This window comes from Dermacentor variabilis, chromosome 3 (assembly GCF_050947875.1).
Source record: "Dermacentor variabilis isolate Ectoservices chromosome 3, ASM5094787v1, whole genome shotgun sequence".
Classification (NCBI taxonomy): domain Eukaryota; kingdom Metazoa; phylum Arthropoda; class Arachnida; order Ixodida; family Ixodidae; genus Dermacentor; species Dermacentor variabilis.
Genome location: NC_134570.1, coordinates 103,835,894 through 103,859,429, shown reverse-complemented (window position 1 = coordinate 103,859,429; position 23,536 = coordinate 103,835,894). Strand labels below are relative to the sequence as shown.

The window sequence follows — 23,536 nt, the reverse complement described above, 5'->3', positions numbered from 1 at the left end:
TTAACTTACTTTACCGTTATTCACACCAAAGGTCGTATGTGCGGCCCCCAAACTTGGTGCCATTGAACATTGGTGCCCCAACACTGGACGGTCAAATTTTCGCCTTAATACACATGTGTTTGCTTTTATATTGACTGCTTTTGTGCCAACAAAGTAACAAACAAAACTCCACTCACGTCTCAGGACCCACGGCTCGAGGTTCTGGAAGGCCCTCATGGTCCGCAGCAGCGTCGTACTGCACTCGGGCCGCACGTCGGCTTGAAGCAGTTTTCGCATCAAAGAGCGCGGCACTTTGGAGAGGCCCGCGGCCATCACGTCTCGAGCAATTTGCCCGTAGTCGATTTCCTCTACTTCGCCCACAGTGCTATCCGGGCTTCTCGCTATCGCTGCTACCAACGCACTCCGGCCGGTAGTGACGGTCGTATTCAGAGCTAGCGAACATTCGGCTAAGAAGGCAAGCAGCACACACGACGATGCGAATACCCACAGCACTGCCCGAGCCTTGCGATCGTTGGTCGTCGTCGACTTCTGGGACGCCATGATGCTAAATACCTTGCAGAGCACGGCACTGAGGTGATCCACGTCTCAAAGCTTCGCCGCTACGAGGTTTTTGCATGAAAACAGAATCGTATGCTAAAGGATCATGACCCGCGGCTCCCCAAAAGAATATTAATGCAAACAGTAGACAAATCTTTTTTTTTCCTTTTCTGTCGTGAGAGGAAACTTCAAGCATCAACAATTTCACAAGGTAAATGCGTTCTGGAACCAATTCCGCCTTCTAAACGAAGATATTTTCTAAGTTTCTTTTTTCTGGAGACGGGGGTGCTGTATAGGAATGCACCTGATATTCATACAAAGAAAGAGCACTCACACAAGCGCTCCATGATGTTTTAACTTCGAGTTGAATGGTAGTGCAGCAGTTCTCATAAAAGCTACCGTTTCGTTAAGAATTGTGCAAGAATAACGGGTAAGACGATCAAGCGGGACTATATTTTTTTTTGGCTCAGCTGAACAAAGGAAGAGGAAATAGAGTGACGTAGAAAGGAAAAAAAACTGAAACTACAATAAGCTGGCCCCCCACTGGAAATTGGCGCCGGCAATACGAAAAGGCTTGGGGCTTTTTCACGCAGCCAGCGTCCCCAGGGTAGCTCAGCCACTCGCACATAGGCCGATAATGTGCGTGATAGCGGAATACACCGCTTCAACGCTCTCCGCCTAAGGCCCAACCAGCATTTCAAGAAATGCCGTCATAACAGAGTTGGCCGATATCGCGGAATTACCCTCTCCCTCATTCCTCGGTAAGACCACGGTGCGCGTGCTCTGCATAAGCAGGATTAATCGCTCGCCTAGACATTCATTTCGTGCTTGTGACCTTGGTGGGAAAGAACAAAAAAAACGATGACTGAATAAGTGCACATATTTAAGCATAATAACAAAACGCAAGGAAAGCACCTAGTAATGCATTAATCTTTAAAAAGGAGGAGGGATGGTGTAGCGAAAGTGAACGCAAAGCAAAGAAAGTACTGGACAACAAAAACGCTTCAACCCACAACTAAGTTTTATTTCCAAGAAAAACAGTTTCATATACTATACACACCGCTCGTCAAATGTCCATCCCACCACCATGGGATGGAAAATTTATTGCGTACCCACAGCTCAAACAGTAATAATACATGTCTGTCTGTCTGTCTGTCTGTCTGTCCGTCCGTCCGTCTGTCTGTCTGTCTGTCTGTCTGTCTGTCTGTCTGTCTGTCTGTCTGTCTGTCTGTCTGTCTGTCTGTCTGTCTGTCTGTCTGGCCTCTTACGCCAACCCATTGCCCCAAGTTATCTACCTAATTGGGCCACAAGGTATATCCTCTTGACTGGAGGCCGTCGTGGTCAATTTTCTTAATTCAGTTTACGCGGCCACAAGGACAAGTGGGGTAGTCTAGCCGAAGTAATGATCTCCTATTTCGTAGGTTACAGTGGTACGAACAAGATGGAGAAAGTCAACAAACATCTTAGCGCGTGAAGGATGGCTTAGAAAATTTGCAAAAAGCCATTGGTGCCTTTCAAATGATCTGTCAAATGAGGCAAGCACGTCCGTTTTCTGCTTCACAACTTTGCGCTCGTATTCGGTAGACATTCTATTCCCTCAGAATAAATTCTTGGTGCTTTTGTGGTTCAAACGCGTTAAGTAAATTGTCGTGCAATAAACGACGACGCCACGACAGCTGCTGTTCGAAGTGTCTGAAGGAGGCGCCGATGAAAGTGCGCACGGTCTTAAAACAAGTTCAACAAGAAATGTTCTGCAGGAATTGAACATGTAGGGTGATTTTCTAGAAGAACGGGAAACGACGCACTACCCCGTATTCACTCGGCCGCGTGGGTTGAGAATTTGGAGCACAACGTCGGCGCCTTTGGATACAGCGCATTCATAGTTGGAGCAACTCATATTTGCTGTAGTATCGGGGAAAAGAAGCTGGCCCACTTATCATAGCAATTTTTTCTCTTTTGTTGATTTGCGAAGCAAATGCCACGCGGAAATAAGAAGAGCCTTCTGCTGACACTTCCTCGACGAGATTATATTTTCATGTAGACACCGTGCCAATCGTGAATTCACGACAATCTCTTCTCCTTACGTCAGGTTAAATGTCAAATCAGGATGTCTATTTTCTCTCTTCTCTTATTTGAAGTCAGTTAGCCTTGGATATGCCTTAAATCGCATTCCCCTGCAGTCACTTCTGTTGAAACCTCAGCGCTCGCCACTGCAAATTCAGGCTGTGGTTACGCTGACGTCCTGAACAGATCCCTGAAGCAAAATGGATTGCAATAACTTAACCAAAAAAGATATAACAAGAGATGCCAACGTCGTCCATGGTGGGGTGTGGGAAAGTGGGAAGAAGTGTAAAGAAGATGTGCTAGCGGAATGAAACTTACAGCTGCAACAGAAGACGAGACGCTCCACGGGACTTCTATCAAGGACAGGCACCCCTCCCCTTTCCAACCTTCAGCTTATCACGCCAGTATCCAGAGAAAAGGCCTACAGGGACTGTAGGGCAAGCTTGCCCACCACCGCGGGCGGGGAGATCCACTTCCCCAGAGCGCTTTCAGCGCCAATATGGTGCTTACAGGCCTCTTAGAGGCCTCGGAAGTCCCAGAACATCTGCCGAAGTGCGGGCGAGAGTCCATCTTGGCCTGTCGAGCACTTGCCCCTAGGTCGTTGCAATAGAGCAGCGCCAGTTGTGCTTCGTCACGATAACGTAAGCCCGCCAGTTAACGAGCGCGTTTTCATTGGGTGCGAAGTCGCTCCGCGCCTTGTGGACGAGGACTTGTGCACCTCACGGGAGGACTCTTGATAACGGGCGTTTATTTCAAAAAATGGTCTCCTGCTGCCACTTGCGACGGGCGGAAGCTGTAGAACACTGTCAGACGTGAATAAATTCGGTTTTGATCAACCAATAGTCAAGGAGCCGATTACTATAATGCAGTTCTAACATTGGCAAGGCTTCGATGAAAACTCGTCCGGTCAGCTACCAAATCAGAAAAGAAAAACACGTAGGCTTCTAGTCACTGACCAAGTGGAAAGTTATTTTACGTTTTGGAAACCACGCGGGAGGGTGGGGGGATGGGGAGGTTACTTACTCACACACGTACACTCAGTTACTCACACGAGCAGTCGCTGCCTCTGATTTTTCAAGGCAGCCCCTGAAAAGTCTTCTACAACCGCCCACCCGGTTGCCAGAGTGGCCAACGGCAAGAGTCCCAGGCCGCTTCCAGAGGCTGGCCTTACCAGGAGGGAACGCCAAACGCTGATTCGACTTCGCACGGGCTGCGTCTGGAAGGCGGCGCGGCTGTACGCCAAGGGACGCTCCACTTCGCCGGCCTGCGGACGGTGCGGCAACCCCGAGACCCTTGAGCACCTTCTCTGTGCTTGCCTAGCGCTGGCACAGGAACGCTCAAGGGTCATGACTGTCTGCAGCCAACAGGGCCTGCCTGCAGCAACACCCAGTGACCGCATGTTCCCGTTGCCTCCCCAACTCTGGGCTCTAAACAGCATCTTGGAGTTTGCGGATCGAGGCGAACGGGATCACCGCCTATCGATAAGCGCCCGCACACTGCAGGCCAATGCCTTCATGATCGGCCGGTTCCTTGAACAGACGAGACTCCTGCTGCTTCCCCTTCTGTACCCTTCTTCACGTCCCTATTTCACACTTCCCCTTCCCCTGACGCTGCGCCGTGCTCCCTATTGGACTGCAGAAATAATCCTTATTTCCCTCATTAAACCACTCCTACTAACGCTATTACGAGCAACGGAAGCTTATGAGATTCGAAACGCCAAATAAATTTCGACTACATCAGCGACCAGAAGCCCTTATCTTCTTTAACAGTCATTCATTATTGTTATATACTATCAGTACTAATATTCCACTAGCGAGAAAAAAACAAATGTATACCATAATGCCAGGTACTATAAAATTGTATTTACCCCAATGTCTCGTCTATCATCTACGTAGCATGCGCGCAAGTACGCCACGTTCACAGAAGACGAAGGACATCAGCGCGCGCTCTCGTGTTACGCTTTCTTTCCCCTGCCCGCTTTCCTCGTATCTCACTGCGCCGAGCGAAGTAGAGAATTCTGTAATCCCGTTTCAAGCGAGCAGAAATGGCCAACGTCGACTCGAGGTGCACGCAGAGCCAGGACGAAGGTAAGTATACATACAGAGCATTCACAAGCATCTGAGCACCTCTGTGCGGGGATCGCCTGTCTCGCGTTTTGAATAGCGCTGAAGTCGAATTCGCAAGGTACCTGGCGTCCACCCCTGTGATTTCAGGCGCAGATGCACCCGCCCCTACCGAATCACCGCGTAGGGCGTCGTCTTTGTACTCGCTTCGCTCCTTCAGCACCGCGCTCGACGACTACCAGGAGTGCCGGAGCCTGTCGCACCTGGGCATCCTGATGCCGATCTACCTGATTCCGCTGCTTTTCCTAGGGATTAAGGTACGTCGCATCGCCCCACCAATTACCCAGACATGGGAGTTCTGTCATAACGCGTTATAGCAAAAGCACTTGAGACTGCCGTGCTGCCGCGCGAACAGTAAGAGATAAGTTACGCGCATCCCCACGATATTGGGAGTGGGTTTAAGGAAAGCTTTTCCTTGGCGCTTGCGTGAAATGCTGATCTTGCGTAACCATTTGCAGCTGTTGTAGCGCAGTACGAAAGGCTTCGCTCGACACTTCTTTAACAGCCTCCGTCTTCTCCGCACAGTGCATGCATTGCACCGATTTTATTTGTGTCGGACCTTGGGTCCGTGCTTGGTTTATAATGACGGTGGTTAACTCGTGACACCACGGTTTGCACTATACTGGGTTTGCACCCCATGGTGCGAGACGTGTGCCAGCACTTGCGATGTGGGGCGGAAAGGCAAAGAAAGCTTAATTAAACAAAAATAGCGAACCAGCATTCGAGTAGCACTTACGATCGAATTGCGATTACTTGAACCTGTCAAGCCATTGGTCTCCCCGCGAAGGAAGCCTTCTCAAAGACTTTATGCTCAATGCAGCACCTAAACTTGACTGAACCAGTAAGCGAGAGATGGCTTGTTGGCCAACTCACGCCGCGAGAGTAACCACTGCAAGAAAGTATGCTCCCTAAGCCTTCAGACGGTTATGCCGCACCCGTCATTAAAAGGTACTTTGATTTGCAGCATCATCAATATGCACTTTCTTCGACTTTGATATATAACGCCCATGCACAGACAACAGAGTGCCCACCAAGTTATAATTCTTTTAAAAAATAGAAGCTTGGTTTCTCTGCGGGAGCATTGTTTGCTGACTTCCTGTATTCATTTACTAAGATCTCTCACTTCAGGGTGGTATCCCTTTGTACCCTCCGTTTTAAAACAGATAGAAGCATGCCACAGGTGTTTACAGACTTCAAGCAGCTTTAAACACGCAAGAAACATTTCGTACTTCTTACTCTCGATTCACCTGAGCCCTAGATTATTGCAGCCTGAAGTCCTAAAAGCGGGATGCATGTGACGCATTCAGAACGCGACACGCTACTACTATTCTCCTTTACTCGTTTTCTTTTTCTTTCCAGCGATGTTCTTGCTGCCAGGCAACAGGAACAAATGCTAGCCCAATAAGAATTACACGGTGGTATGTCTGGCTGTATAGAAATCCTGACCGCCTTATTCAAATGTTGTGTGTCAGCGTTGCACATAGCCCATCTTCGCTTTATAAGTGTGTTGCGCGCTACATATTACAAACTTTTAAAACGCGGGCATACATGGTGTTTTTCTTAGCTGGACCAGTTTTTTTAAAGATTGCCTATCGCAGATGGCACAATTCAAACCCTTGAACTAAATTACTCGATGAGGCGGTCATTACTTCTACGAGAAATCAAAATGTTCATTTAAATAATTAAAGTAACTATGCTAATTGGCTTTTTAATTAATTACTCTACGCCACATATCTCATACTAGGAATTATAGCCGCTGAGTTCGCACGGCGTATCAACTAGGGACGAATTCTCTGAACAGCACCAGTTCCAAATTTTTAATTTTCGAAGTGTCTGACGAAATGAATTGGCGTAACAGTTACTTTCTCCAGAAACCGTTGTTTTATGCATTGCAGCACAAAAGTAACAGGAACACCAATGCATTTCGACGGACACCTTGAAAATTAATATCTCGGAACTGGTGCTGTTCAGAGGATTCGTCCCAAGTGGTTACGCCGTGCGAAGTCAGAGGCCATAATTCGTAGATTGAAATATGTGGCGTAGAGTAAATAATTGAAAAGGTAACTAGCGTAATTACGGTAAATATTGGATGGAACATTTTGATTTCCCGTAGAAGTAATGAGTGCCTCATGAGTAATTGAGATCAAGGGTTAGAATTTTGCTATCTGCCATAGGCAATCCTTTAAAATTTTGTTGCAGCTAAAAAAAAAAAACACCCTGCATACTATTCACAACACTAATATAAGTGATGTGAAAGCTATAGCTTTGCTGAATGTGTAAAGTTAATCCTGGTTCTGCATTACACCACAAACAATATCCTCACTAGAACATTTCGACTTTGATGACTCTCGTACTACGTTTTCAATGTTGATTGGAAAAGGTGACACCCGGATTTGCATGTTCACCGTGGGGTTTGGTCACGTGGTCTGTTCAATGTCAGCAGTGTTTCTAAGCATTTACTAAAAATTGTCAGCTCTGTTCTGGACCAATGTTCTGATGTTGGGGGAAGGAATTCATAAGATGAAAAGGTGAAAAATACACAAGGACTTATTATTAAATAAGCCGAAACGACCGAAGCCGCACTACTTTACCATGTTCCTGGATCACTAAAGCCGATCTTGTATGATCAATGTTATTGCGCACCATTTGAAACAAGAACTGGGGGACCACAGACATTCCGCTTGTGTCTGTCGTCTCCCAGTACTCGTTCCAAGCGGTGCGCCAATATTATTGATCATGAATTGTAACCAACTAGCCCAAACCACTACCGTTCACCGATATTGTAACTTATTTTTATTGTTATACCTCGACTCATTGATTCGACAACTTGAAATGGGCGGAAGCGGTCTGCTGGTGAATAAATATACAGGGTGACCAAAATTTAGTTTTACGCTTTTCTTAAACTTATGCGCTGAGATGAAGGTGAAGTTCAACTATGCAAATAATTTATGGGGCGAGGGGTACACAGAATGAGATTATAATTATCGATCTCTGCCCGCCAATTAAGTAAAATTGAAGAAATAACTTATTAGTGACTGCAGTAAGCGGGCGTGTTAGTATTGAAAACTTAGAGGCATTCGTGATTCTACACAGTTACACTTTGCAGAATTCTTGTATGCCCGTGTTCCGAGATATCCAGCTGCAAATTTTAGTTTCCGTTCGCATGATAACGAATGCACACGCCGTGGTTGCTTAGTGGCTATGGTGTCAGGCTGCTGAGCACGAGGTCGCGGGATCGAATCCCGGCCACGACGGCTGCATTTCCGTGGGGGCGAAATGCGAAAACACCTGTGTACTTAGATTTAGGTGCACGTTAAAGAACCCCGGGTGGTCGAAATTTCCGGAGTCCCCCACTACGGCGTGCCTCATAATCAGAAAGTGGTTTTGGCACGTAAAACCCCATAATTCATTATATGATTACGCAAGCAATGCAGGGGGGGATCTGCCCAAAGCTCCTCCCTGATGTGACGTGGCTGTTGCGTGCGGCGTTTAGGCTAAAAACGGCGCGGTGGCATAAGCAAAGATAACTGTTGCCCTTCCACTCTCGAATGGCGAAATCAAGGGATGACTGCGTCGTGTGGTGTGCGCATTACGCATCATTCTATTAGGGCCGACCGCGGAAGATAACTTTTCTGCACGTTTTTCTGCGATTTGAGATCGCTACGGGACATCAGACAGATTTAGTTGGGCGTCCGCAGCAGCTCTATGTACGCAGCAAACCCGCGAAGGTGTCAGCGCGCATGCGCAGTACGCAGCAGCACGCACGGTATCTTGGGTGCGCCCACATCTTTTCAAAAACTGCGTAGCATCCGCTGCGGGTTCGGCGGCCTTTGCGAGACGTTCTCGCGTGTTCACGACAGGGAATTTTTTGATACCGCTCTTGCCGAAGATATGACTCCGGCTTGTGGTTTGACTTCGTGCGGCTGATATTGGCTGCACAGTTTCAGAAAGTGGCATATGGCGGCGCCGAGTAGCCCACTACTGGTTCCTACGCGTGAAAGTCAGCTAATATCCCCTTCTCAGCTTTTGCGTCCGGCCAACTATTGCCGTATCGTGCGCGCGCACTAGGCTACGCACGCACAACCTCGCGCCCTGCGCACCTGTGTGGTTGGGGACGCCCAACTAAGACTGCCTATTCTATTTTCAACGCGCTAGCTCCACTGCCACCTACTAGACTGCTTCCGCCATACTCAAGAGGTGAATGCCAACGCCTCATAAGCGAAGCGGCTGTGCGCGACTCGCCAGGATAAGTCCACTTCCAACTAAGTCAACCTTCATAAACATCTTTCGGCGCTTTCGCGCAACAGGCTCGGTACATAATCAAAGACATACCAAGAAGATAATTGTCGATGAAGACTTCGTAATTGACGTTCTCGGGTACTTAACGTTGATTCCAGAAATCGGTATCCGACAAATTGCCGATGAGTGTGGACGCAGCTTCGGAACAGTCGCAAATATGCTAAAGAAGCGTAGGTTTCATCCCTACAATGTTTGCCTTCACCAGGACCTAAGTGAGGCAGACTTTGAAAGGCGGCTTGACTTCGGCAATCGGGGCCTCATCAAAAATGATGAAGATATTCCTGCAAAGAGTAATTTGGACAGATGAAGCTCGGTTTTGCCGTAATGGCACCGTGAATATTCACAACGCCCCATTATTGGTCCCAAGAAAATCTACACTGACTGCGCAACACAAGCAACAAGTTCGCTGGAGTGTGAATGCTTAGTGTGGCACACTCAGGAACAAGAGCCTTGGACCTTATTTTTTTCTCAGGACAACCTGAACGGAAAGAACTACACGCAAGAGATACTAAGTATTGTCGTCGACAACTTTGTCTACAATCTTCCCTTGAATGACCTTCGCTAAGTGTGGCTCCAGAATGACGGAGCACCACCACATCCTCCACCTCTGCAAAGAGCTGGTTGGACCGTCACTTTCCCCGACAGTGGACTGGGCACGGAGGAGCGGTGTTTTGGCTCCCGTGATCCCTTGACCTTTCTACCCTCGACTTCTTTCTTTGTGGCTACTTTAACGATCGAGTTTATGCAACAGCGCCCACTGAAGTTAGCACATGCAGTTTTTTGTTGTTGTTTGCGTGTTCACTTATGTATTATGCAAATTATGTACTAATGTATTCCCACCCCTTATGTAATACCCCTATAAAGGGGTCTTTAAGGTAATAAAATGAAACGAAATGAAATGAAGTTAATGACATGAAGAACAAGATAAAGCTCGAGTATCGGCCCAGAAGTATACTGCGAAGAGTTATGGAGTCAACGCGAGAGTGGTTTAAGCTATGCGTTGCTGTGCCAGGAAAACATTTTGAGCACATTTAAAGCAATGACATCTTAATGGGTGTCGTGTTCTTATGAAAAGGGAGATTCGTGCGTGAGCACACCGACTTTAAGAAGCAGAACAAGATATTTGTTACCATGGCTAAATACGTTTCTCTAGCTGATGAATTCAATAAAATTACAATATATAAAAAATTAGCAGTCACATTATTTGCGTCACGAAGGCAAGGGCAATATGCGGTCCCCGTTGCGCATGCGCATTGTCCTCCGGCTTCTCCCCTGGCTCCCTCATCTCGGCATGGCAGCTGCCGCCATCGTTATAGGCTGCACTGTTGCGTGTTTCCGACGTCTCTTCAGGGTTCTCCGCTTTTCGATTTCGCCAGCCGCCAGTGAAAAGGAAACACTTATCATCTTCGCCGATGCCTCCACCCCGTCTTCAGTCTAAACGCCGCACGCAACAGCCTCATCACATCAGGAAGTAGCTTTGCGCTGACCCTAATTAGCTCTCTTGCATCCATAATCATGTAAACAACAATTACAGTTTCATCATCATCATCATCATCATCAGCCTGGTTACGCCCACTGCAGGGCAAAGGCCTCTCCCATACTTCTCCAACAACCCCGGTCATGTACTAATTGTGGCCATGCCGTCCCTGCAAACTTCTTAATCTCATCCGCCCACCTAACCTTCTGCCGCCCCCTGCTACGCTTCCCTTCCCTTGGGATCCAGTCCGTAACCCTGAATGACCCTCGGTTATCTTCCCTCCTCATTACATGTCCTGCCCATGGCCATTTCTTTTTCTTGATTTCAACTAAGATGTCATTAACTCGCGTTTGTTCCCTCACCCAATCTGCTCTTTTCTTATCCCTTAACGTTACACCTATCATTCTTCTTTCCATAGCTCATTGTGTCGTCCTCAATTTGAGTAGAACCCTTTTAGTAAGCCTCCAGGTTTCTGCCCCGTAGGTGAGTACTGGTAAGACACAGCTATTATATACTTTTCTCTTGAGGGATAATGGCAACCTGCTGTTCATGATTTGGGAATGCCTGCCAAACGCACCCCAGCCCATTCTTATTCTTCTGATTATTTCCGTCTCATGATCCGGATCCGCCGTCACTACCTGCCCTAAGTAAATGTATTCCCTTACGACTTCCAGTGCCTCGCTGCCTATTGTAAATTGCTGTTCTCTCCCGAGACTGTTAAGCATTACTTTAGTTTTCTGCAGATTAATTTTAGACCCACTCTTCTGCTTTGCCTCTCCAGGTCAGTGAGCATGCATTGCAATTGGTCCCCTGAGTTACTAAGCAAGGCAATATCATCAGCGAATCGCAAGTTACTAAGGTATTCTCCATTAACTTTTATCCCCAATTCTTCCCAATCCAGGTCTCTGAATACCTCCTGTAAACACGCTGTGAATAGCATTGGAGATATCGTATCTCCCTGCCTGACGCCTTTCTTTATTGGGATTTTGTTGCTTGCTTTATGGAGGACTACGGTGGCTGTGGAGCCGCTATAGATATCTTCCAGTATTTTTACATATGGCTCATCTACGCCCTGATTCCGTAATGCCTCCATGACTGCTGAGGTTTCGACTGAATCAAACGCTTTCTCGTAATCAATGAAAGCTATATATAAGGGTTGGTTATATTCTGCACATTTCTCTATCACTTGATTGATAGTGTGAATATGGTCTATTGTTGAGTAGCCTTTACGGAATCCTGCCTGGTCCTTTGGTTGACAGAGGTCTAAGGTGTTCCTGATTCTATTTGCAATTACCTTAGTAAATACTTTGTAGGCAACGGACAGTAAGCTGATCGGTCTATAATTTTTCAAGTCTTTGGCGTCCCCTTTCTTATGGATTAGGATTATGTTAGCGTTCTTCCAAGATTCCGGTACGCTCGAGGTCATGAGGCATTGCGTATACAGGGTGGCCAGTTTCTCTAGAACAATCTGTCCACCATCCTTCAACAAATCTGCTGTTACCTGATCCTCCCCAGCTGCCTTCCCCCTTTGCATATCTCCTAAGGCTTTCTTTACTTCTTCCGGCGTTACCTTCGGGATTTCGAATTCATCTAGACTATTTTCTCTTCCATTATCGTCGTGGATGTCACTGGTACTGCATAAATCTCTATAGAACTCCTCAGCCACTTTTGGAGCTACAATTTGGAGTTCGATATCTCATAGGACAGGCATGCCAGAAGGTTTCTGCCAAGTGGAACTATTTACAATAACGACTGCCTCTAACTTTTCAGTGCAGACATGTCTGCTTACTGCAGTCACTAAAAAGCTAATTATTAAATTTTAGTTAATTGGATGGCAGACAACGATAATTAACATGTAACTTCGGGTCCCCTTGGCCACATAACTTATTTGTATAGATGAACTCCACCTACCTTCGAGTGCCTAATTTTAAGAAAACCGTAAAACTTAATCTCGGCCTTACTTAACTCAGTCTTAATCCACTTATTGATCTAGATTTGTCAAATGCGCGCGCACCTAATGCCCGTCTCATTGCATGGTGCAGATTGGCGGCAGCCTCTACTGCCTGTTTCTTCCGCTCCTGCTTTGGGCATTCAACTCGCTCCCCAAGCCAGGTGCGGCGTTGATACATCTGGTCACCGTGCCACTTATGGGACTCATGGAAGCAGAACAGGTCGCCCGCCAATACCTGACAGTGAGCGCTAAGCGTTGTCACTACTTGGGTAGTGCTACGGATAATTGAGGAGCTTTCTTTTTTCGAAATCAGTCAAACCCACCTAAACAAAATTTGGCAAGAGACGCAACAATTTGTTGTTGGACCAAAATTCAATGCTATCCAGGCAATTAATCACCTGTCCGATATGTTTTACGTGTCAGCTAGAGTCACTTAACCGCAACAATTAACAAAACAAATTATGCAGAACATTTGACCATTATTAGGATGTAGAGTTGGGATTTGACTCGTTTCGATTTCAAACACAGGATTTGATGCAGTTTCGGCACGCGAACCTTCTTTTTTTTTTTTGTCACTTGCAAGAACAGTCCAATGTGATTGCAGCAGAAAAGCCATCAGAACATTGGCGATTCGGGGCACTTAAATGCATCATGTGCACAGGGAATAACATTTGGATAGAAATAAATTCATTTGTTTGAAAGTATTTGGGGCCTGCTTCAGAATCTATCACAAGGTATTGTTCTTGAACAGCGCTGAAGGCTGTCACAAAATAAAGAACACTAGTTGCAATGAGACCACGATACTGTCTCGATCATATTGTCTGGAAAACGCTCTCCTATTGGGCGAGTGGCTTTGGCACATTTTGATCTACACCCGCAAGGTCTGACTCGTTTTTAATCCGAATAATGATATTCGCACTTGGTTTGTTTCCTTTATTTGACCCGTTTAATTGCGATTGTTTTTTTAGAGGAAAGTTGTCTAGTTTTTTTTCTTTATTACAGCTCTATCTCACATAGTTTTCTTTTGTACATAGCTTCTATAACTTGCATCTACCAGCCCATTGTAGTTTAACCAAGGCGCACAGCACCGAGGACTCGCTGGTTACGCTCCCCAAACGCTTATCTGAATAAATAGATAGCGCGTTGCTACGCGTCACGTAACACAGTTCAGGTATCATACGCGACTTAAAGTCTTAATTAGGGTTATTAGCTGTATGTATAAAGCCCGTTGAAAGCTAGGAGTGTGCAAGTTCAGAAGTTACAAAAGCTATTTCAGACAACTTCAAAGCCGAAGTACATTAGTTTGACATAGTAGTACTGCGGAAACCCGCAAGGTGCAGATAAGTAATGAATAAAGGGAAAATCAGACATCCACCTGTTCGTAGCAATTGCTACAAAGGAAACCCAACGGGTTCCTCGAAAGGAAAGCCTCATAGTTGTAGAAAAATTCGTCCTTGTGCGGGGCACGAACCCGGGACCACCGACTTTCCGGGGCGGCCGCTCTACCATCTGAGCTAACCAAGCGGCTAGCAGCAGATGGCAGGGCGAAGTCGAATTTGTCGACAACTCGAAGCAAAGGCAAGAGTTTGACGTAGTAGTTTTGCGGAAACCCGCAAGGTGTAGAGAAGTAATGAATAAAGGGAAAATCACACATCCACCCGTTCGTAGCAATTGCTGCAAAGGAAACCCAAACGGGTTCCTCGAAAGCAAAGCCTCAAAGTTGTAGAAAAATTCTTCCTGGTCCGGGACACGCCTTTTCAGACAGGCTTTTCTTTCGAGGAACCCGTATGGGTTTCCTTTGTAGCAATTGCTACGAACGGGTGGATGTCTGATATTCCCTTTATTCGAAGTACATTAGGTGTCAAAATTTGGAGGACGCTTAGGTCTCACCTTTAAGAATGGAACGCGATGCCATTCAAAGATCACCGACTGCTTCTCAGGCTTCCTGGCAACTGCAGCTTGTGCAACCGTAACGTTTGCCGGGAAACGCTGGCGGCGAACGCTGTGCGCGAAGGCGAGCATTCTGGAAGAAACGCGGCCTCTTGCGTGGGCCGCGAATGCGCAGAGACGAGCACCACTTGGACGGTGTTGTTGCAAGGAACCGAGCTCGGCGCTCCGCTCTATGAATGGTAGAATCGCTGGAAAAGAGGTTTGTTTGACTTCCCGCGTAATAGAATTATATTTTCTTGTATATTCAAATTGCAATCCGACGCTATCATGTCTGTAGGCTGCGTGCAAGTCATACCTTACGATTTTTATTGCGAAGCAATACTACTTTAGGTAGCACTTCAGCCCGTTCCGTGGCGAGGCGGTGGTAGGCACCATTGACCTTTAGCCTGACCTCGCTGCGTGACGTCACACCACGTGACCTAGAGTGACGTCACACCAGCTGTGTAAAAACGGGGCCCCATCTCACGCCGTCGCGAGGCGAGGCGGTAGCCGCCAACGGCGGCCTAACTCCCGCTCCTCTCACCAGGGGCGCTACGGTCGTAGTGACGTCACACCAGCTGTGTAAAAACGGGGCCCCATCTCACGCCGTCGCGAGGCGAGGCGGTAGCCACCAACGGCGGCCTAAGTCCCGCTCCTCTCACCAGGGGCGCTACGGTCACTATTGCTTCGCAATCACCAGGCTTAACCAAGCTAAGCCACGGCCGCTTTTTTCCTCACGTATTTTACTTTCAGAAATTCAATTTCAGTAACGTCCGTGATTTATACACGGAGGGCCTGCGAGGTTTATACGTGGTGCAGAATAATTTTTGCTCACACGACGGTCGACGTAGGATGCCGACGCCGGATTTTCTGCGACACGGGGCCTTTAACGCTTTCGCGTTAATATGCTGGTGACTCTAAGTGGTGGCTCTATAGCTGGCTATAGCTTTGATTATTGTAAATTAAAAACAATATGTGATAACATGAACGCAATAAGTTAGATAAGTCGACTTTGGCACGCAACGTGTGAATGGGGTATTTGCCGCGTCAGTGGCCAATTCGCATATCAGATATACGTCACAGCTATGACGTCCTCATTCGTGTTTAGAAGGAGAAACGCCACGGTGCGCCGCAAGACGCTCCTTTAGGCAAACCGAACTGTGTAAGCTACAATGTTCCATAGCTCCTGGCGTCCTTTTGCAATCCGGCATCTTTCCACCGAGGGACAGGATGCGCACGTCTTCTCGTCGCTCCTTCGCAGGTTGACGCCCTCATCCTGGCCCTGGTGTTCTTCCTGGTCGTGGTTGTCGATCGCTGGAGCGAGCTGACCCTGTGCTTGGCGAACAGCATCTGCGAGCGATTCGGACTGCGCCGCGGCAAGCTATTCGTGGTCGCCTGCCTGTGCAGTTTCGCGTGCGCGTCGCTCCTTTCCGGCATTGTGGTGTCGACCACGCTGCTCTACCTCCTGGACCGTGTGCTGTCCACCATCTTCAAAGAGAACATCGATCGGCCCCCGGAGCTGTTTCGCGGCGGCTCGCAGTTGGGCTCGCAGCAAGACTCGAGCTCGGGGCGGTCCATGAACCCTTCGGACAAGATGCTGTTCGACCGGCTCACGCAGGTCGTGCTCACCATGGAGAAGCCGGAGAACACGAAAGGTGGCTTCGCCAGGACACAGAGGGGTACCGGAGGCAATGGCGACAAGACGGGGACCACTACTGGGCCAGAGGTTAGCGCACGTCCTATGTCAAAATACCATCACGACGTAACTTCATAAAGTATGGGGACGGACTTATTGGGTAATCCATGCCTTCAGTAAAGCAGCGCTCATTTAAGTGCACGATGGTAAAGAAGGCTGCGTGCACAAAGATGTGCTTTACCATGGTCGCTTCGTCAGTACTGATGGTATACTGAAAACACTGAGAATGACTTTGAGTGAGTGAGTGAGTGAGTGAGTGAGTGAGTGAGTGAGTGAGTGAGTGAGTGAGTGAGTGAGTGAGTGAGTGAGTGAGTGAGTGAGTGAGTGAGTGAGTGAGTGAGTGAGTGAGTGAGTGAACTGAGTTACGGTTCACGGGTTTGTGTGCCTTAGGGCAGGTTGAATTGGCGCTCTAATTGGTGGACTAATTACCCATTGAGCACCCGCCCTGTTTGCGCTTTTATGCACGTTATTTGTACTATAGAGGTGGCAATGGAGTTGAATAGGCAAATAATATGACCGTGTTGCTGCAATTCTGACTATGAAAATATACTTAACTGAAATTAATTTTCACCTTCTTTCCCTGCAGTATGCGATCCACTTGAAATGCGCCACATACTCTGCGCATTCACAGTCATTTCGTGAAATTCTGCAGCGTGAGGTCGCGGGCTTCTTAAAAGATGATGCTGTTTTGCAGAGGGTGAACAGTCCTCAATTCTTTAAGCGCACCTAAATCGAAGTGAAGTAGCCTTTACACACTACGGCCCCATCGTAATGTGGCCGTCGCGTTCGGAATTGAACCCGTGACCGCAAGCTCAGCAGCAGCCCAGCCGTAGCCACAGTGCTACCACGACAAGTGGTATCGATACCAGAACCTGCTTTGACGATGCTTTCAGTGACCTCATCGTAACAAAATTCAAGACGTTATATCTGTGGCAGTTTAACTATTCTTCTTCTGTGAAAGCTTGAGTGAGAAGAATCAGAGTTAGCCAGCGGAGGACACATGAAGTGGTAAATCGTTAAATGTATATCAGTATACGAAGACGGCCGATAACGAATGCTTGGTAAACGATATTGTAACAGGCTTGGCATAGCGATCCGGGATCATAAACAAAAGCAAACTGATTGCATTTTTTTCGGCAATAATTTAATCTCTTGAGTGATGTAGGGTTGAAAATACACAAAATTAGAATGTTTCGTTGTTCACGCTGATGAGAAACCTTGCTGAACTGTTTGGGAAAATATAAAGAAGATGGTGTCAGTCGGCACGTTTTCATCAAGATTGCAAGGAAGCTAACGAATAATCACCGTATTTGCGTTACACAGAACAGATTTTTTTTTTTCGAAATCCATCCTGAGAAAGACAAAAATATCTTACGGGTTGAACAATTCCTCAAATGAAAGCAGACGACGTATCACAATATTTCAGGTGTCCTCTAACGTATTGCTGTCGGTGCATAATGGTTGAATCAGCCTTTTGTGCCCACCTGTTTCCACTTGTGATGAACTCATCCCATTGCCGGCCTTCTCCAGACCGGGCACGGGAGCAGCGGCGCACCAGCGACGGACGACGCGCCCCAAGTTCAGGAAAAAACTGCGCCGAGGCGCCGTTTTAGCCTATGGCGCCAGCTCTCGTCTACCAGGCCGTCCATAGACTCGCAGGTAATTGTGTACGCTTAACTACCCTTTGGTACTTAAGATGTCGCCAAGCAATGATAGTCCACAGTGCATGCCTTCCTTTTCTTTTTTACCGCCGCGTGCCCATCAGAATTTTCCGGCCATGAAGTGCCTGCGTGTTAGCAGCATGATGTAGCATTCTTGATTGGACGGTTGCGAGCGTAGACTGTTAAATAGGGAAACTGAATGCAAGATTCACGAAGATTACCACTCAAGAACGAGGTAAGCCCCAAAGGATGCGAAAATATTTTGTAGTCTACTTTCCAGAAGCCTTCATCAAGTCCAAAGTGAGGCCTTGTAGTCGTGGGGAAATACCTATTGCGCGAATCGTATTGCCTGGCAAAGCTCTAGCCGGAGAAGCGACCATTCTTTCCTGCATTTGGCGAATCCAAAGTACACTGGGAACAGCAGCGTCAGTCGGGCCTTCCAGCTATACTCCTTGTTATAAATGCCAGAATATTACTAAAGATGCCACTCGTCGCTTTCACCGGTGTTTCTGTCACATCTATTCTCTACACGCCAATACCAGTATAAACGACTGCTCTCAATACATCTACATCAGCTCCGAGCTGATGCAGATGTATGGGCGCTGCGCGCGCCGCTCGCGTGACGTCAGAGCCAGGACTAGCGCCTGTCGTCTGCGACAGTCCGGGCTGTGCCCGTGTGTGTACCAATGTGCTTCCGTTTGTTTGCTTTATTGTTGTATGCTTGTACACTGATGATGTTCCTCTCGAGTAATTTTTTTGTTTATAAAAATTCATAAACACGACTGAACAATACGTTCCTTGAGGTAATGTTTACGGTATCCGCCAGCGGAGCTGCGTGCAGCGGATTGCACACTTTTCATCCGCGGTTTTGAACCACGAAGTGGCAGTTCAAGAGGATAATCAAAGCATCAACCTGAAAAATAGGATAGAGTATCTGACTGTAAGAGACCAGACTAATATTTCCTGCGCTGCAATTAACATGCAATAAGTGCTTGCTACATTAAGCTCCTAAAATATTTACCTTGACTTTAACCCGCTATAGATTGCTTTGTCACGACCCCTAGTGAACGTTAGAACACAAAATTTTCGCATTTACTGATTCAAACGTCCCAGCAGCAGCACGAGAAATGAACGCTGAAATCCTAATTGTCGGTGAAATTTGCTCTGCGAGCTGCCTATCAAAAGTAGGTTGTTTCACGCCCGTTGTAAGAGGTCGTAACTAAAGTGAAATGAGTTCAGACAGTATATGAAAAGGCAGTGACCAGTATATATTCCCGCTTAACGCTACACGTTCAATTCGTCAGTGGTTTACGTTGCTTGAGGAACAGTTATGGCAGATTTGTTTTGCAAATCTGACACAGCTGCTGGGCCCAACATTTTTGTTTTGTTTTTATTGCAATAGCAATTATATTGGCACTCCAGACGCATTTCTGGCGTCGGTGCCACCGTGAGGTTCCGTTCCAAGGGGGATAATATCGTCGCCGCGCGTGGTATGTTGTATGGGCGAGTGAAAGCGCGCGAGGGTGAGCCGGCAATCGTGGCTCAATCTCGAGCACGCAAGGGAGGAAAGCGGGGAGGAAGCGCTTTGACTATCGTAGTGCGCAATGCTTCGGGGTGAGGGTAGTGAGGGGGGCGCGTTCTACTCCGTGTGACCCAGGCGACCGCGCACGCCCACCCGGGCCGCTGCATCCCGAAAGCCATGTGCGACGGAGACCGAGTCCGCCCTGAGCTGCGTTTTCGCTGATTAGTTCGCGTTGATGCGAGAAGCAGCACGAAGGTCAATTTTCTCGCTGCAGCTGCTGCCATGTTTCCTCACGCCAGCGTTTCGACAGCAAGTTTACGCGGTCATCGAGTGCGATGTGTGCATGTTTGCTTGTGCGCGCGTGGCATCATGCTTGATAATTTTGTTAGTATGCCTATGTTTACAAGCTTATGCTGCCAATAAAACTACTATCCTTACTTCGTATAGCTTTTCCCTGATTTCCTATCGCAATCGATGCTTGGGCTTTCGGGCGAAACTGCGACGTTTTCGGCTAGATAGGCACCCGAGACCGCGTGGTGGCAACCAACAAAACATCGAGGCCTAACTAGTAGTGCAGGACTCACCGGAATTATAATATTTCACTGAAGTCTTCAAAATCAAGCATACTCATAGGAGGCTTCCGTTGTCGTTATTATGTGGTCGAGCTTCGTCGACTATCGAAGTGGAACACTTATGTCTGTACTTAAAAAGATGGCTCGAAGCATCGCACTGCAAAAGTCATTTTAGTTTTTCTCCTGAAGGCAACTCAAGCTCGGCTCCACTGCCTGTAGTATAACGTACGTACATCATCTGGCAATTAAAATGACGACTTCGTGGCTTTAATTTGGAGTTGTTAGATCGCATGGATTTCGCGAGCAGTGGACACTTCACCATAACGACGGCCGGCTGGGGACGTTCTGAATGGGGCGTGCCGTGTCACCGAATCAAGGCTGCTGCATTATGTGAACCATCCTTTCGCATTTAATGTCTTGGCTCTCAATCTAAAAAGTATGCTTTAGCTTATGAGCTGCTATCTAAATGCATGGGAACAAAGAAGTCGTATTCTTCGGCAACAGTGCGCCGATTTTGATGGAAATTCGTTTCATTCAAAACGGAATGTTCAGACCCAGTAAGTGTAGGAAGGGAATTTTCAATGTCACTTTTTTTTCCTTAGAAACATACTTTAGAATTGCGAAATTCAAGAAATTTATGTACCAAGTTAACACCTCTGTAACTCAACAATAACAAGAAAACAGCATTAGGAGTCTGTAAACTGCCCCTAATAATGCATCCAAAGTGTACAAAGGTGCTGTATTATACACCGCTCTGAAGTATCCCGCCAATGTCTACATAGGGCTCTTGCAAAACTATGGTAAACACTTCAAAAATTCTCCATAAGCTGTAAGCTGACGTATAAAGTTCGTTCGCTTTGCCAGATTTACAGACCAAATTTCATTGAAATAGATCTAACGATTGCCTCATGAAAGCATTTTTGCATTTTACATGTATTTGAAGAGGTATACCGCACTTGGCGCAGAACTAAAGCTGCCTGCTAAACGAACAACAAATTTATTTGCGGCAATTTCTGTCCTGGCTTTCGGGAAATATAACGAGTGTTTCTACAGATAGTTTGCGTAATATTTAAAAATATCCGTTTTCAAATAAAAGGATGTTTCAACCGGAGACATGCAATCAGTTGCGGCGACCACGAGATGGCGGGCGAAACCTGGTAATTAATAACTAATTAACGAAAATCTGTTAATTATCTTTTAAACATTTATTTCAGTGGGCACGTCAAAAAGGGAAATTGAAGCGAAGTCTCCGTACAAGGCAGGTCAACGTTTGGATCTGGTCGACGTTTACCTGCTGAACTGTGGGACCTCACGCTGAAGCTCGGCCTCCTGGTTATCAAATTTGTCGACGGATCAAATACATTAATAATAACTGCATTGCCATCGCCAAATATGCTGCAAACGAATTTGAACGCTGCGCACTGTGAAGAGAAGGAACATACTAATTTTTTTAACGAAAGAATATACTCGTATGTCCCAATAATTGTACCTGAAATAACTGATGTCAATGCTTCTATCTTTTTTGTCTATTTAATAAGTAAAGAAACTACAACACGAACATTATAACTACATCAGTTCGAAACCAGCAAAGCAGTGCATGCTGCTCATATGAAATATAAAGGCCGTGAAATGAACAAGTTTATCGGACAAATATTTTTATGAAACTTTGTTATTCAAGAACCTTGTCTATATTTTTTGCAATGCTATGGAAAAATCTCGATGACGCTGTTCTTTGTTCCAATGCATTGCGCAGGAGCAGCTGTCACCGGTCATGCATTGTGAGTAATTGCACCGAAATTATAGTCGCAAGAGAGCACATATAAAAAGTAGGAGTTCTGCAAAATATACGAGCGCGAGTCAAATGAAAGTGAGCCAATGCGAATAAATGCCAAACGGCCTACTTTATTTAAGAGTAGTCTCCATGACCACTTAGAAATTTGTCCCATTCACTAACGAGCCGCGTGATTCCCGCCTCATAGAAATCATTGGGTTGCTGCTTCGGAAAGCCTCGAACGGACTCTTTCGCATCATCGTCCGACACGAATTTGGTTCCTTTGAGCTGTTTTTTTTTTTTCAGTTGCCCGAAAATGTGGAAGTCACAAGGCGACAAGTTTGGGCTGTACGGCGGATCTTGCAGCGTTTCCCACTTCAACTTTGCCACTTTCATGTTAACCACATCGGCGACGTGGCGACGGGCATTGCGGTAGAGCAGGATGACCCCATTCGTCAAATTTCAGCGTCGTTTGTTCTTGATTGCAACACGCAGCCGATAGGGCATTTCATAATATCGCGAACGATTGATAGAGTCCCCAGGTTTAGCAAATTTGATCAGTAATGGCCCCGCCGATCTAAAAAAAGTCAACAGCACATTTCCGGCGGAAATCGCGGCCTTTGCTTCCGTTGAAGTGGTGAATTCGAATGTTTCCACTGTAAGCTTTGCCGTCGTGTTTCAGGCTCGTAGGGTAGCACTATGATTCGTTCCCGGTCACAAGTGCAAACAAGAAGTCTTCATTGTGATACCGGATCAGATGAGCCAAGGTAGCGCCGAACTTCTCCGTCTTCTGGCGGTGGTTCAAAACCTTGAGCAACCATTGCGCACACAAGAGCCGATAACGGAGATGTTCATAAATTATGGTGTGAACCGAACAGTGGCGAATGTTCCCACGCTCTGCCAGTTCATGGATGCTTATCCTCCGTTCGTGTCTAATCAGTTTATCAACCTTTGAAATTGTGTCGGGGGTTACTGCACGGTGGCTTTGGCCCGGTCTTGGATCGTATTTGCAACTTTCACGTCCTTCTTTGAATCATTTGCTCCAATGCTTCAAAGTGGCCAATGAAATACAATGTTCAACTTACACGGCAGCCATACGACGAATAATTTCTTCTTAGGAAACACATGCAGCTGTAAATAACCTCATGACACCATCTTGTTCAACTTTTGGAGCATCCATTATGTCAGAAAACCATCTTCAACGCACTTTTTAGGAGCATTAAATAACATTTATACTCACACTTGTGTGTCACTTTTGTAAATGAGAAATCCCTGTGTGCTACGCGCATGCCTCGCAGATAATGAACCAAATCATTACTGGCGGGATGGGTTGGCTCACTTTCATTTGACTCACCCTCTTACATTAGACATGCGAAGCTACAACAAAATATACAAATGCAAAGATACAGCTTGATAAAGGGCAAAAAAAGTGTCACTGGAAACAAGCTTCACTGCGCGTATACAGAAAACCTCGCAACAATATATCCAAATATACCTAAAAGTCTCCAACATATCTAAGTATCTAAGAAAAGGTCAGTGTCTATAATGCGTTAAACAAGGCAAATAAACATGTTGCGCAATCCCAGACCACGGAATCCTAAGGCTCGCCCTCCCCCCTCCCTCTACTCCCCCTGACGTATCGCGCGCGACAGAACGCGGCACACATCCTCCCCGCTTTTCTCCCTTGCGCACACAAAACTCAGGCACCATCGTCGGCTCACCCATGCCCTCTCCCCACTAAGCTTTCACTTGCGCATACAGCCTGCGGCGCACGGTAATAATGTTATCGCCCTTGGACTTTAAGGCAACATGAGGGTGACGGCGACGGCAGGAATGCGCCTGCGTGTCCATATAATTGCTATCGCGATAACATAATAAGAGTATCCGGCAACTGAAGCGTCCCGCGCGTCATCACTTTCCGCAAAAGAAGACGT

General features: G+C 46.8%; 1 protein-coding gene across 1 annotated transcript in view; it reads left to right on the top strand.

Moving 5' to 3' along the window:
- The first annotated feature begins 4,571 nt into the window (after positions 1 to 4,571).
- The window catches only part of LOC142574662 (uncharacterized), a 66,783-nt gene continuing 47,818 nt past the window's right edge, over positions 4,572 to 23,536 (top strand). The window contains exons 1-5 of the mRNA XM_075683698.1: positions 4,572 to 4,688; positions 4,815 to 4,981; positions 12,543 to 12,692; positions 15,642 to 16,106; positions 17,607 to 17,735. Of these exons, the coding sequence (XP_075539813.1) occupies positions 4,646 to 4,688; positions 4,815 to 4,981; positions 12,543 to 12,692; positions 15,642 to 16,106; positions 17,607 to 17,735 (954 nt within the window). The 5' untranslated portion in view covers positions 4,572 to 4,645. The remainder of the gene's footprint in view (positions 4,689 to 4,814; positions 4,982 to 12,542; positions 12,693 to 15,641; positions 16,107 to 17,606; positions 17,736 to 23,536) is intronic.